Here is a 15,707-nt window from a genome sequence, read left to right as displayed (position 1 = left end):
GTTATTTGACTCAATCATTTTATGAGGAAAACATATTAGTATGTAAAACTAAAAGTGCCATAAACAACACAATGTGGATGTATTAAAGATAACACAATCCCTAGAAAATGCGTGTGCAGCCAGGTTAGTCTGCTCTTTGGCTATTTGTACTTGAAGTCTGACGTATTATATTACGGGGCACAAAGATGTTGGGCCTGAAATAACAAGGAGACTACTTGACCTCTGTTGCCCAGGGCCCGATTTTATAAAGCTGCTTAAGCAGAAAACATTGCTTAACAATTTCTGCTAATCATAACCGATATGTAAAAGGAGCTTTACATGTAAAATGGTATGTATGCATCTTAGCTGGTAATGTTTAGTTGGTTAGAATAATCCAGTTGTGCTTAGAAAGTTTTAAATGCTCTAAAAACACTGGACAGTATTGGTAATTTATAAAGACCAGTCTTCTCACTTGGTGTATATCAACATATGCATAAAATAACAAACCTGTGAAAAATTGAGCAAAAAAAACACCCTCGTCACTTCAGAAGGAGCCGTTTCTCACAATGTTTTATACCATCAACCTCTCCCCATTACTCGTTACCAAGTAAGGTTTTATGCTAATAATTATTTTCAGTAATTACCAATAGTGTCCACTGCCTTTAAAGCACCTCAATGAAATTGGCCCCTGGTCTTGGCCTTGCTGCCACTCTAAACATTTCCCATAGACTATTAAATGTAGTGGGAGTTAAATTCTGCAGAATAATTGGGTGGGGCCATATATTGGGTGCGTTCGTTTAGCTTCCCTGGGTCTACCCCGCCGTGCTCACTCGGGTGAGCCCCCTGACAAGAGCTAATCGAACGATCACACTCACCCTCTCGTGGTGACAGCATGCACCTCAGGTCACCCCCAAGTGACCCACTCCACAAGCAGGGCACTGGGGCTATTCGAATGTACCGGGGAAGACCGGGTCAACCCAGGGAAGCTAAACGAACGCACCCGTTATTGAATTGTAGATGGCAGGTTTAAAACCTCAAGGGTAGGGAATACACAAGGACAAGTGTTGACAAATTATTCACCAACCCAAAACTTCAACACCAATAAAAATCTAAAGTTACTCTGTTTAGTTTGATTCTGTTGGACATGAGGACTGCACTTGCAAACTGATTATATGCCTACCACCATATAATCAGAGTCCCGGAGTTTGGGTGTTAAACTTCTCAAAGGGATTTAGGGTTAATAATGAGTAAGACTTAAGAACATGCAACAATGAAATAAATGTGGATAAACTCATTCATCAAAACACAACACTGATAAGTTTACAAAACTATGTACAAAACATGTTTTAGTACCGATAACATTTGATTTTAACGATGCTTGGTCTGATCTTTAGCCAAATTTAACCCGGATATTTATAATTATTATTGAAAGAGCTATTTTTATGTAATTGATTTAGTTACAAGCTTCAACTAAAAAAGGTTCAACATTTATTTTGAAACAGCACCATCTGTTAAAATTCCTTCAGATAAAACTTGTTATTGAAAAAAAAAAATCTTTCAGCAAAAATCGGACCATGCAACATAAAGGCATTGGTAATTACTCAAAATAATTGTTAGCATAAAAACTTACTTGGTAACAAGGAATGGAGAGCTGTTGATACATGTAGTATATAAAATTGTGACAAACAGCTCTTTTTTAAGTACTGATATTTGAGAAAGTGGAAAATTCTCACTCAACTATTAAAAGACTTCAAGCCTAAAGCCTTTTTCAGGCATCTGATAGCACACGAATTTGCGCAACAAGGGCGTTTTTTCTGTCATTTTTCTTTTGCAAATTCGATGAACAATTGAGTCCAAATTTTCACGGACTTGTTATTTTATGCATTTTGGGATACACCAAGTGAGAAGACTGGTCTTTGACAATTACCAAACGTGTCCAGTGCCTTTAAAGACAATGGACACTATTGGTAACTGTCAGAGACCAGTCCTCTCACTTGTGTATCTCAACATATACATAAAATAACCAACCTGTGAAAATTTGAGATCAATCGGTCGTCGAAGTTGCGAGATAATAATGAAAGAAAACACCCTTGTCACACACAGTTGTGTGCTTTCAGATGCTCGATTTCGAGACTTCAAATTCTGAACTTGAGGTCTCGAAATCAAATTCATGGAACATTACTTCTTTCTTGAAAACTACGTCACTTCAGAGGGAGCTGTTTCTCACAATGTTTTATACCATCAACCTCTCCCCATTACTCTTTACCTAGTAAGGTTTTTTGCTTATAATTATTTTGAGTAATTACCAATAGTGTCGACTGCCTTTAAAGGCTCATGCAAAACAAATTAAACACAGAAACAAAAATTCACTCGTTATTAAAGCAATTATTGAACAATCAAACCAATTATGGAAACTTACTCAAGGCGACTGGGCCACCTGTTTAGGTAGGAATGTTTGAGGATGGATTATAGAAACATAGAAAGAGGATGGGTGGATGGTAGTAGATAAATAAAAATGTCAATCATTGAGGAAAAATGCAAGTATCAAAAGTGTAAATTATAGGATCAGTGAAGGAACTTCCTCTTTCACTTCAAGTTCAAACTTCAAACCAACTATTGTTGAATAATTCATATACTTTGGTTGGTACTTGTACATGTGAGCAGTTTGCAATGTCAGCTAAATTCATAGAGTTACAGAGTATAAGAACTAGAGGGCGCACTCGTGATGCTTCATGCACAAATGCGACGGGACCGCAAGGAGACACGCGCGCGCCATTCTGTACACGCCTTGAAAATGAAACACACGTTGGAGTTTGTGTTTATTGAACGCTACGCGATGCTGTTTTGTCAACTTACAAAATGGCTGCACAAACAAACGCTGTGCGATGCCTGTTTTGTCAACTTAGAAAATAGCCGCCTGTGCGCATGCCGGAGCGCGTATATACGTAGGCCAGTGCGCCCTCTAGTTCCTATATATAAAACTCTATGGCTAAATTTTATTTCCTCATATTTTTTTATTTGATACTGATTGTGTTTGAAAAGAGTGTTGCTCTATCTGCACTTTTGATGAAATTTTCCATAAAAAAAACTAATCACAAGTGCTTTGAGATGTCAGGATAGCAGAGCATGAAATGTTACAGCTGAATGAGCTGATGAGTGTTACATGTAGTCCTTTCCAAATCACCAAACAAATTATTTGATTTTAGGTTCACTAAAAATCACTGACAACATCATTGGGACATTCAGCTAATTGACACAAAAATTATTACATACTTCTTATTTTCTTTGATGCATGTAATTTACGTCAGGATGTTTGGTTATTTTCTTTACTTTTACTTTTTTTCCTGTGTAATAGTTTTGGAAGCAGAAAATTTCTTGTTTAAAGCTAATCAACTGTCCCGTTTGGAATGTTTAAACAAACATTGAAATGGACTAAATACAAAAATGTCAAGTAGATCGGTAACAGGATAAGTCCTAAATTTATCTTTGCAACTTTTCTTTAAATTCTCCTTCGAGTCAGTGTCAAAAGAGTTTGGTTTCGAGGGGAACTGTCGTCGCGATCACAGCGGAAGAAGGTGCATGCTGGTCTAGCTAGCGATCAAGTTTTATTGCTTACATGTATTAGACAGTAGCACCTCATTCAACATTTAGCGCTTGCGTAATGGGTATTTGCGAAAAGGTCTATTTAAAAAAAAAAAATGTATGCAAGTCGCCAGACACACAAGGCCTGAAGGCCACTTAAAGGTGTGGGCTACAATTATATTTTCCAGAGGCCGTTGCCACCTACTCCTAGGGCTGAAACAGGGTTACCCCTTTAACAGTCCATACGGATGTAGGCTTGGGTATCATCAGTCCGAAGCCTGGCCGGGAGAGCAGAAAGCACTACCTCCCCAATTTTACGTAGCAAGTGTCACGACCGGGATTCAAACCCACACCCTGCTGATCAAACACCAGTGCTTGAATCCGGTGCTCTTAACCGCTCGGCCATGACACTGCCACAAACAATGAAAGCACCCTTCATAATGCGTGAAGTACATGTACCTACATGTAGGGTGAGAGTTCATACGTGTCGCCCTTTGACCTCGTCTTAAGTTCTTGGACAAAATTTTGCCTTCCCCTAAAAAGTCTGGTTATAAAGTCCACCACCGTGTATTACTATTAGTGTCCCCTTCACCATGTTCACCACACGCAAGACTAGCCAAATATGGAAAATAATGCCAACTCACCATCGTCCACGATGGTCACCACCACGCCCTTTCCCATAAGGCCTAGCTTCCAGGCTGGGGCTAGGTTCATGTCCACACCACGCTGTGCTTTGTTCTGGCCTTGGTTGTGCTGCAATGAAACATATAGGGAAAATATTTAGTGGAAGTATCGTGGCCGAGCGGTAAAGAGCACCGAATTCAAACTCTGGTGTTTCTGATCAGCAGAGTGTGGGTTCGAATCCCCAGCCGTGACACTTGTGTCCTTAACCATTGCTTCGTCCTTCGGATGGGCTGACATGTAAAGACGTTGGTCCCATGTGTTGTGTAACGCATGTAAAAGAACCAAGTGCACTTTTCGAAAAGAGAAGTGGTTCGCCCCGGTGTTTCTGGCTGTGCATGGCTGAGGCGCAGTAGCACCTTGTAAACCCTTATGAGGTGCAAACTAATTGGGTCTCAAATTTCATCACTGCAATAACATATCTTTCTGAAAGTTTGTATATACTCAGCGCCTCGAGTACCTTGTTTGGTAGATACATGTACGTGCGCTATAAGACTTTGATACTATTATTATTATATTATATGAGGTATGTACACGTATAATAATAATGATAATAATAACAACTGCATTTCTATAGCGCCTAACACCTCCACAAGAAAGTCTCTAAGCGCTCAAAGGAACAAAAGAAAAGTTATGTATGATGATGAATTGAACGGATATGTTTTGAGAAGAGTCTTGAAACTTGAGATAGTGGTAGCTTGTTTAATGGGTCGAGGGAGATTGTTCCATAAATGAGGTGCAGCAAATTTAAAACTATGTTGACCATATGTTTTGGTGGCAATATTAGAGATTACAAGGGTGTCTTTGTTAGCAGAACGGAGGTTTCTAGTAGGAATATATGGAGGGAGTAGATCTTTCAGGTAATTTTGTCCACTTCCAGAACTGCATTGAAAAGGTGCGTAAAAATGAGAATATTATTATCCCAGTCATAAGTTCTTGTAATACCACGGTAACAAATTGTGAAGTTTGACTGGTAAAGAACTAGCCCTGGCGGCCTTACACTTTCGTATTGTACTACAGTGACGTCCTGGACATCAGGGTACATTTCTGGGGCGGAAAATTGTCAAAGCTTCATAACTCAAATCTTACCTGCAAGAAAGCACCAATTTCAACAAATTCACATTCCATGGCAGCATATATTTTTCTGCGGTGGGTTTTGATCGTCATATATTCTTCACAAATCCGTAATTTTCATGAAATAATGCAGCTCCCAATGTTAAGAAATTCAAATTTTTGTTCGTACTCTCACAGTCTGCCGTGTGTACGCAAGACGCACGACGCGCAAATCTTGCGTTGCGTTTGCGTGTTAAACGCTGTGCAGTCAAGATACGGTGAGCCATAATTCATGGTCTTGCATCTTGCGTCTTGCACGCGAATGTATACGCGTACGCATGGCAGCAGACAACACTGTGAGAAAACGATCAAAACAGGAATTTTTTAACGTTGGGAGCTGCATTATTTCACGAAAATGACGGATTTGTGAAGAATATATGACGACCAAAACCCACCGCAGAAAAATGTATGCCGCCATGGAATGTGAATCTGTTGAAATTAGTGGCTTGTTGCAGGTAAGATCTGAGTTATGAAGCTTTGAAAATTTTCCGCCCCAGAAACGGGCCTCAATAGTTAGGACTCTGTATCTGTGTACAGAGAAAGAGTCCTATATAGGGCTAGTAAAGAACCAATCATGTGACAAGCAACAAAAACGCATGTACCACGGCTGCAGAGCGCAAGGGTAACATGAGTGATGTTAACCTTGATTGTTCCCACCGTTGGGAACTGCCCAGTTTCGAGGGAATAGTGAAGACTTGTTTCTTATATTTGTTGAACAATAATGTTCATCTGCTTAAAAACTATGCATAATGTTTGAAGATGACAACAGAACTTTGAGAAGAGGAATAATCATGTTACCAAAACAAAACAATTGTTGCACGCTGTGATTTGGGGTCCATGGGTTTTGTACACCCTCGGTGGAAATTTTCCGCCTCGGGTGTACAAAACGCCATGGACCCCGTCACAGCGTGCAAAAATTGTTTAATGGTATGAAGAACACATCAGTAGATGACTTACCAGGTACCATTGCTGTGGAAACTTAGGATCGTTAAACGGTGGCACGTAATCACTTCCTGTCGCATCGTGGGGCACGGCCTTCGCATCACGCTTCACGTGAAACAGAGTTTCTTGCTGCTCAACCCATAACACCTGAAAGAAGAAAAAAGATCAAGAATTTAATGGAAACATCAGGCCTCTGTTGCCCCTGGTCTTGGCCTTGGTGCCCTTAAAAAGTTTCAATACAACTCAATGTGCCCTTTGGAAAATGACAGTGGCCTTGCCCTTTCAAATGGAACAGAGTTTCTTGCTGTTCAACCCACAACACCTGTCAAGAAGAAACAAAATCAAAAAATGTTATGGAAAATATCAGGCCTGGAACTACTTGCAGGCCGCGGAGGCCATGGCCTCTGTTGCCCCTGGTCTTGGCCTTGGTGCCCCTTTCAACAGTTTCCCATTGACTTTAAGATTTTCCAATGAAAGTGCCCTTTAGTAAATAAAAGTGGCATTGCCCTTTCAACATGTTTAAAGATGAAAATCCAGGCCAAAAATTTGTTGTGCTTCTTGTGGAACGGCCAAAGACAACTTCGGACTAGAACAGTGTTTACTACCACTGAGTTCAAAAAAGTTGACAACTGGGCAGTCCTGAAAAATTCTCTTGTGGTCATTGCTCACTGCATGAGTGCTCCTAGCTCAAAAATGGAAAGGGAGGACCCCTCGATAATGTTTCCTGCTCCCACTGGAAATCGCTTGGCAAAGTCATTTTTATAAATCGCTCAAAATGGAAAGGGGGGACCTCTCGATAATGCTCGCTTTTTCCCAATCTTGACAATTCTTGCACGTAGGTTGACACGATGGGTACAAAATAGGCAGCCTGCAATTCCAAAAGATTTGAAAGTAAGCTTTAAAAAAAAATTAATCATTGCCCAGACTTTTCACCCAAAATTGACAAATCTTTGAACAAACAATAAACATATGGACCCCAAATAACCTTCATTTGATTGTCGAATTTAAAATTCCAGGATAAAATTACCAATTGACATTTCTGAATTGTATACTGACTGCAACCATACGCTGACCTTAATCATGTTAATGCTGTAGTCTACATACGATCCTATTTCGTTGAATCAAATTCTAAATGAACGTCTACACAACACAGACATCCACAACAACAATAAGTCACTGGGCTCCATGACATACGTGTACCATACAACTATCTTCTACATGTACGACCAATGCACTACTCTGTACACATACAAGACATGTGCATATATATACTTCGGACAATACCTAAACAGTACATTGTTACTGAATCATTGTAATGGGGTTAGGTTGGGGGCATGGATGGGTAAATACATGTACATGTACATGTACATGTACCATACAACTATCTTCTACAAGTACGACCAATGCACTACTCTGTACACTACAAGACATGTGTATATACTTCGGACAATACCTAAACAGTGCATTGTTACTGAATCATTGTAATGGGGTTAGGTTGGGGGCATGGAGGGGTTCAGTTAAAGGAACACGTTGCCTTGGATCGGACGAGTTGGTCTATAAAAAGCGTTTGTAACCCTTTTTTATAAAATGCATTGGTTGTAAGCTTGGGCGATATCGATTTATTTTATTCACGATGTATCGCCGACAATTATTTCGCGATATTCGATATAATCGCGATTAATGAAATTTGACATCATCAGTCTTAAAACTCCAAGTGAAAGTTGCATAAGAGACAGTCCTAGCATAAGAGAAGTGTTCTTATGACCTATTCTTCTGGTTTTACTCCAAACCTATGGGGTGCAAGATGACTCAGCTAGCAAATACATCGCGATATTTAATCGATATATCGCGATTATCGCGATATATCGATATTTCGATTAAAACCAAATCCATCCGATATCGAAATCGTGTCCAAATTAATATCGCGATATTCGATAATATTGCGATATTCGATGATATCGTGATATCGCCCAAGCTTAATTGGTTGGAAAGATGTTTTAAAAGTAGAATACAATGATCCACACAAACATGCGTGGTTTTCCTTTTACTGTGCGAACTAACACGGTCGGCCATTTATGGGAGTCAAAAACTTGACTCCCATAAATGGCCACTGTGTTAGTCGACGAGGTAAAAGGAAAACCGTGCAATTTCGAAGCATGTTTGTGTGGATCATTCTGTTCGACTTTTACAACATCTTTCCACCCATATAATATGCGTTTTATAAAAAAACGGTTACAAACGCTTTTCAAAGACCAACTCGACCGATCCAAGGCAACGTGTTCCTTTAAAGCCATTGGACCCTTTCGGTTAAGAAAAAAAAATAAAAGTTCACAGATTTACAAATAACTTACATGGTTTACAGAAGGCAATGGTGAAAGACTTCTCTTGAAATATTATTCCATGAAATGCTTTACTTTTTGAGAAAACAGCAAAACAATATAAATTTTAAACACATGTCATGACACGGCGAAACGCGCGGAAACAAGGGTGGGTTTTTCCGTTGTTTTCTCCCGACACCGATGACCGATTGAGCCTAAATTTTCACAGGTTTGTTATTTGATATAGAAGTTGTGGTACACAAAGTGTGGGCCTTGGACAACACTGTTTACCGAAAGGGTCCAATGGCTTTAAGTACACTTTGGTTATTTCTTCCTCCAGGGTTACACAGTGCAAAATTCAACTTCATTTAGCCAATCTATTTTACAAATGTTTTGAGCAAGCGCTATACTAGATTATTGTTGTTATTTTTAAATTGAAGCTCTTGATTTTGTAGAGGCTCAACATGTGCACTACGTTTGTACACATGTACTGCAGTGAGTGATTTGCTTTTTTTGTTGCTGTTGTTGTTAATGTTGTTGGTGTGTTTACGTCAGCTTATTTTTTTCCTTTTGCAAGCATTCATGACAGGTTTCAGCAAGTTTCTTCGGCATGTTAATCCAGATGTCGATGGTTCAAATCTTGACGTAGAATGTATATTGTATAAACTCTTGAAATAGTGCTTGTTAAAATAAAAACTGCTAACATGTATTTTGATTTTGTTCCATTGAAAAAAGAAGAAAAAAAGTCAAGACGAGTAAATCTTTTTTAAATACAAACCCATGGTCGTGTAGATTCTCTCCCCGTCCCCTTACATTTTAAATCAAGCCCGTTGTTGAGCTTGCCAGATTAAACCAAAATGTTTGTAAATGAATAATTAACTGTGGAGATAATTGGTACCAGCACAAATTGTACGTGTACGTGGGAAATCATCAAACTGATTGTCCATTTTAAATCACCAGAACTATATAACCGTGTCTCAATGTTACATCCATTACCTGTCTTCATTTTGCTTCTGGTGGAAGGGGAAGCACACAGTTTTCACCATAAAGCCATTAAAATTAAATTGTGAAACGGGATTTTAATCGCCTTAAAGGCTCTGGACACTATTGGTAATTTTACTCAAAGTAATTATTAGCATAAAACCTTTTTTGGTAATGAGTAAATAATGAGCCGTTGTTGATAGTATAAAACATTGTGAGAAACGGCTCCCTCTGAAGTAACGTAGTTTACGGGAAAGAAGTAATTTTCCACCAATTTGATAATTTTCCACCTATTTGATTTCAAGACCTCAGAATTAGATTTTGAGGTCCCGAAATCAAGCATCTGAAAGCACACAACTTTGTGTGACTAAGGGTGTTTTTTCTTCCATTATTATCTCGCAACGACCAATTGAGTTCAAATTTTCACAGGTTTGTTATTTTGTGCATATGTTGAGATACATTACACCAAGTGAGAAGACTAGTCTTTGACAATAATATCAATAGTGTCCGCGTCTTTAAATCATGTATCAATGGGAAATTACCTTCTTTCTAAAAAACTACATAACTACTTCATCAGAGGGAGCCGTTTCTGATAACGTTTTTTACTATCAACAGCTCTCCATTGCTTGTTACCAAGTAAGTTTTTATGCTAACCATTATTTTGAGTAATTACCAATAGTGTCTACTGCCTTTAAAGCCATTGGACCCTTTCGGTTCAGAAAAAAAAAAAAAAATTCACAGATTTACAAATAACTTACAGGGTTTACAGAAGGCAAAGGTGAAAGCCTTCTCTTGAAATATTATTCCATGAAATGCTTTACTTTTTGAGAAAACAGCAAAACAATATAAATCTCGTTAACGAGAATTACGGATTTATTTAAAACACATGTCATGACACGGCGAAATGCGCGGAAACAAAGGTGGGTTTTTCCGTTGTTTTCTCCCGACTCCGATGACCGATTGAGCCTAAATTTTCACAGGTTTGTTATTTGATATAGAAGTTGTGGTACACAAAGTGTGGGCCTTGGACAATACTGTTTAACGAAGGGCTTTAAATGGCTTTAAAGACGAGACCTTTTCATCACTTTCATCTTACCCTCTCATCTTCATCCAGGAGGCCTGTTTCATCCACGGCTTGCCTCTTGGATCTGCTATGATGGCTGTCTCTCCGAAACCTGTACTTATCCTTAAGTGTCCCAATCTAAAATAAAGACCACAAAACGATAATAATCAAAATTAAAAGAACATTACAGAAATAGTTTTGTTAACAAAACAGTTGCTGGCAGTGTTAGCACTTTATGTAATCCACATAAACTGACAAACCTGTAGAAGTTTGAAAACGATCGGCCATCTGGGTCACAAGAAAATAGAGAAAAACCGATCCCACATTTTGCATGAAATCGATTAATACAAAAAATGATAAATTGCTCACTGAGCTATAAACTTTTAACGGGAAAATAGTTTTCTTTTGACATTTTAGACATAAATATTTCAAGGGATGTTTTCTACTATCATCATCATCAGACATTGTATGTTTTTTATGTAAATAATATGTGATCTACGACGATTTTTTGTCTTACCAATCCTAACGTTCCTTAAGAGGCACAATACTTTTTGTGTGGTGTGCACTTGTACAAATACAAATGTATAGTAAATTTCATTTGGCAATGTTGGGTGTAATATTTTTGTAGTTAACTTATAATATATTTCAATCTTATTATATGCTTTAAACAATACAAACTGTCCATAATATTGACTACATTAGTTTTCAGAAAAGTCCATACATTTTGAGATATGGAAACATTTTGAGACATGCAACTTTATACGTACACATGCAGGCCTGATACTTCACGGAGGCAATGGAGGCGATTGCCTCCGTTGCCCCTGGTCGTTGCCTTCGTGCCCTTGAATTGCTCCAGTCATGCCAGTAGAAATTAACAATTTCCTCATAGGGTGCCCTTTAACAAGGAGAAAATGCCTTGGTGCCCTTGCCCTTTCAAAAACGAAGCATACAGGCCTGCACATGTGTACAGTATGAAATTATTCTGAACTCAAGAAAACATTTTTTGGGGAGGATGGTCCGGTACAAGTATGTGTGGATATCAGCCCAACCTCAAACAAAACTGAGATTGCAACCCACAAAACAAATAGGGTCTAGTGTTCACTAAAGACAGTTTAAACATTTATTTCTTTTACTCTAATCCTGTGAAAAGACCGATGGATTATTTGCCCTTTCACTACACGGTTAGAGTACACAGCAACATCCTACACAGACCAAGAATGTTTGTTGTCGCAAAGCAAATAACGAAATACTCAAGGTTGTGGGCCTGTTTTCCACAGATCTGCTAAGCATTGCAGGGCTCGAAATTAGCACTGGATCGCAGGCCCGAGGCAAGTGATTTTAGCGTCGATCAAGTTAACATACAAATGTACAAGTCTTGTGTTTTTTAATAATAACTTCATTTTCAATTTAAAAACTGATCACAAAATGTTTACTTCTGTCAAGTATTGAAGTACTTCACCAGCTGTACATCACTAATAAGAAAAATGACATCACATAGCCTAAATCTTCTGAAATGTGAAACTGAGTAAATAGGCCTATACGTGTTTTTCTCATTGTGATTCTGGTCAATTTTTTGTAACAAATTATCTGGTCCAGTAAATGTTTTGAGCTACAAATCCTGCAGTCATGTGTACTTGTTCCTAAATGAAATTCGAGCCACCAACATAGGGCTAGACAGCTCAGTTGGTAGAGCGCTGGCATGTTAATACGGAGGTCCTTGGTTTGAGTCCCACTCTAGTAAATTTTTCTCAGTTGTTCAACCCCAAAGTCAAGTCTTTTATAAACTAACCTTTTTAACAAACGTGAAACCATATTCCTCTGCTACGTCTCTAGCGATTCTTTCTCCGCCCTCTATCTCCACCGCCCACTCATTGTGAAAGACACGCCCCTTCTCTTCTTGAGATGCTGTCGCTCCTCCCTCATGTCCAAGGAGGACCACGAGAAGTAGACACAGAGGTAGTGTGAATTGCGTCATCTTCTTTGCTAAAAACATAGAATTTAAATACAAAACATAAATTATACTGTAGAAAATGGAAAGACTCTAACAAATTCTAACTGAAATTCACTTCAACAAAATTGTTAAATGCACAATCTGTGATAGAAGTAGGGCCTGGATCAAAATAATGTTGGGTAAAGGGCCAAATTTCATGGCTCTGCTTACCGTAATCAAGGAATCTTCGCTTACGGAAGCAGGGAATTCTTTGCTTACGGCAAGCGTATTTCACAGGTTAGCGTCGAATTTTGGCTTCTGCGCATGCATACTCCACGTTACTAGGCATTCTACGCTTACAAGGCTAGCGCAGAAATTCGGCGCTTACATGTAAGCGAGGAATCGTGATTGTAAGCGCAGAATTCGGCGGTTAGCAGAGCCATGAAATTGGGCCCAGGTAGATCCCTAATTCCCAACTATGGGCAGACGTGGCGCAGTCCAAACTTGTTATTGGGCCAATCTTTCCCAATTTGGCAAGTTTACCCCAAGATGAATGAGGTTGGTTCCGCTATAGGAGACACAGCAAAACAAACATCAGTCATACTATTTACTATGTACCCTAAAGAAAAAGTAGAATTTAGAAACCTTGTTGTTGGGCCTCTCATGTTATCAGTCTTATCATAAGTTACCATTTACAATATCATGGCGACTATAAGACCGATGACTAAGAGAGCCACATGTGCCCAACAAGGTGGGCTAACTGGAACAGTAGGAGAAATACATTGTAGTAGGAATGTCGTGGCCGAGCGGTTAAGAGCACCGGATTCAATCTCCTGTGTTTGACCAGCAGATTGTGGGTTCGAATCCCGGTCGTGACACTTGCTACGTAAAATTGGGGAGGTAGTGCTTTCGCTCTACCAGACAGGCTTCGGATTGATGATACCCAAGCCTACTTCGCCCTCTGGAATAAAATAGTTGTAGCCCACACCTTGAAGTGGCCTTCAGGACTTGTGTCTCTGTGCGACTTGCGTAACAAAATTAAAAAATCATTGACAAATCCCAACTAATAATGAGGCCGATTTCAAATGAAAAGGCTGGTCAATTTTATAGTTTGGAAGTATAATGCAGAGCAATTCATTAATAGCACTAATAACTATATACAAATACATTAAATACCATGGACGGTGAGGAAGTGATCAGAGTGCCAAATAATTGGTAAATTTGAACAAAATGGTCAACAATTATTAGGCTAAAGCAGTGCTAGCATTTTACAAATGTTGATTTGGTACTGTAGTGTTAGTCTGTTAGTCAGGCAAATTCATTCATTCCAAAAAGATAGTCTTTAGACTATAGCAAAAAGCACATTGTGTTGTTATTGTTGAAATGTATCCATTCAATTAAAACTATAAAAACTTACAAATAAACAAAACAACCAACTTACTTTTAAATTATAAAGATCAAATTAATTTCAACTTGAAATTCAAGTAACTATAAAAGATACAATTAATTTTATGAAATGTAAATAATAAAACAATGTATTGACACCTTAGATTCAGTATTCTCAATAAATATTTTGCTTTAGAGAAACATTAATGAATACTATCAAACTAACCATGGACTAACTGACTCATTCGAGACCGTAACTCACTCACCTCAGTAGTCACACAGCCAGGCGGGCTCCACGGCCCGTTTGACGGCAGCAGAGTCTCCCCGTCCCCACCCACACAACCTCGGTCGTCGGGACTCCACCCGTGATGCTCCACCAACTCTTCCTCAACTGAGTCTTACAAAATCATCGTTTTTGTTTAAGAAATACGTGCTGAAAGAAGCTAGTCTTGTGTTTGTTTTACTTGTGTCAAACTGGAGCGCTGAAAATGAGATTTTATGAGAAAAAATCCAGTATTTTTAGCCCGATGCAAGTTGGAGAAGTCAACACCAAATCCTTTTTCTGACCACCAGCATACAGTCCGTCGTGTGGTTTACACAGTTTTTGAGTTGCATGGTTGAGCGAGCAGAAGGCTTTGCCAATGGCTACGGCATGATCACCTAAAAGTCCTATTCCTCAACGTTGCCGTTGCAGCCAATAGCCATAGCTGAAGTCGTTCTGGGATGGGCCGGCGGCGACATCAACTCCTGTTTGGATGCGAGCGCCAAATGGCAATTGTGCGTCAACGACCGTCAATTGATATGCTTTTGTACGGATAGAACGACGTAATGTGTGGGGGTTTGCTTTTCTCCATGCGACAAAAATTGGAGCTCCCATATTATATTTTTTATTTCAACAAGTAAATAAGTTAATTTTGTTTATGAGACAGTGTTGCAGCCCTCCCAGATTATTAACCATCTTCTGAAATATACCAAACTTCCTGTTTCTAAAATGATACAGGTATACGACTTTTCAAAATAAATCCCTTTTCTATCTCATCAAAAGTTGTAATTAAATCTTCCAATTTAAATAGTGTATTTTGTTTTTATCACATCAATTGTGTGTATGATTTGCAATTATTATCTTGCAAAGAGCAATAATGGTATCTTTTGAAGAAAGTGTTTTAAAGTTCCTTGTTGGTTTGGTTTATATATTTCGGCCTTTAGGGGCCTACAAGAGATGTTTCAAAAATATATAAAGATTATTTTCTTGCTTCACCAGTTGAAGTAAACATGAGGATATATAAAAGGAAGTTACATTAAATAATATATCCGGACCTTCCATATAGCGATCTGTTTAAATGATTGGCATGATTACACATCTCGGAAGAAATTATTATAAGTATTCCGGACTTGTTTGTTTGCAGCCATGCTAAAACAAGGAAGAGATTTGCACATTCAATTTAGCCTCGCACCAACAAAATGTCGTTCCATATCAAATCCATGAAGACCTCGTTTATTTCTTCAGCCATATTTTGAAGCTCTGAAAGAAGATGTATCCATCAGTTGTTGTGGTTGTTCTTGTATTGTCTTATGGATGCAGAGCGTGTGTCATCACGGGACATCCGGAGGATACCGTAGCCGAGGTAGGAGAGACTGCCACGATGACGTGTACCACGGACTTTACAAACTGTCAAAGTTCAACGTGTGCGACTCATTGGGATCATGAGATAATTAAAACATTCGAAAGTAT

At 38.8% G+C, this 15,707-nt stretch overlaps 1 protein-coding gene across 4 annotated transcripts in view; it reads right to left on the bottom strand.

Annotated features, from left to right (window-relative positions):
* Nucleotides 1-14,552, bottom strand: part of LOC117296479 (PC3-like endoprotease variant B) — a 35,538-nt gene extending 20,986 nt beyond the window's left edge. For 3 of the 4 annotated variants that reach the window (XM_033779429.1, XM_033779430.1, XM_033779432.1), the window contains exons 1-5: nt 14,242-14,552; nt 12,449-12,642; nt 10,693-10,797; nt 6,313-6,444; nt 4,206-4,314 (exon numbers count right to left, since the gene is read on the bottom strand). In XM_033779429.1, the coding sequence (XP_033635320.1) occupies nt 4,206-4,314; nt 6,313-6,444; nt 10,693-10,797; nt 12,449-12,634 (532 nt within the window). In that variant the 5' untranslated portion in view covers nt 12,635-12,642; nt 14,242-14,552. The remainder of the gene's footprint in view (nt 1-4,205; nt 4,315-6,312; nt 6,445-10,692; nt 10,798-12,448; nt 12,643-14,241) is intronic. The other variant, XM_033779431.1, reaches the window with a different exon arrangement.
* Between the last annotated feature and the right edge of the window lie 1,155 nt (nt 14,553-15,707).

Source organism: Asterias rubens, chromosome 11 (genome assembly GCF_902459465.1).
Source record: "Asterias rubens chromosome 11, eAstRub1.3, whole genome shotgun sequence".
In the NCBI taxonomy this organism is placed as follows: Eukaryota; Metazoa; Echinodermata; class Asteroidea; order Forcipulatida; family Asteriidae; genus Asterias; species Asterias rubens.
This window is presented reverse-complemented; position numbering and strand designations above follow the sequence as displayed.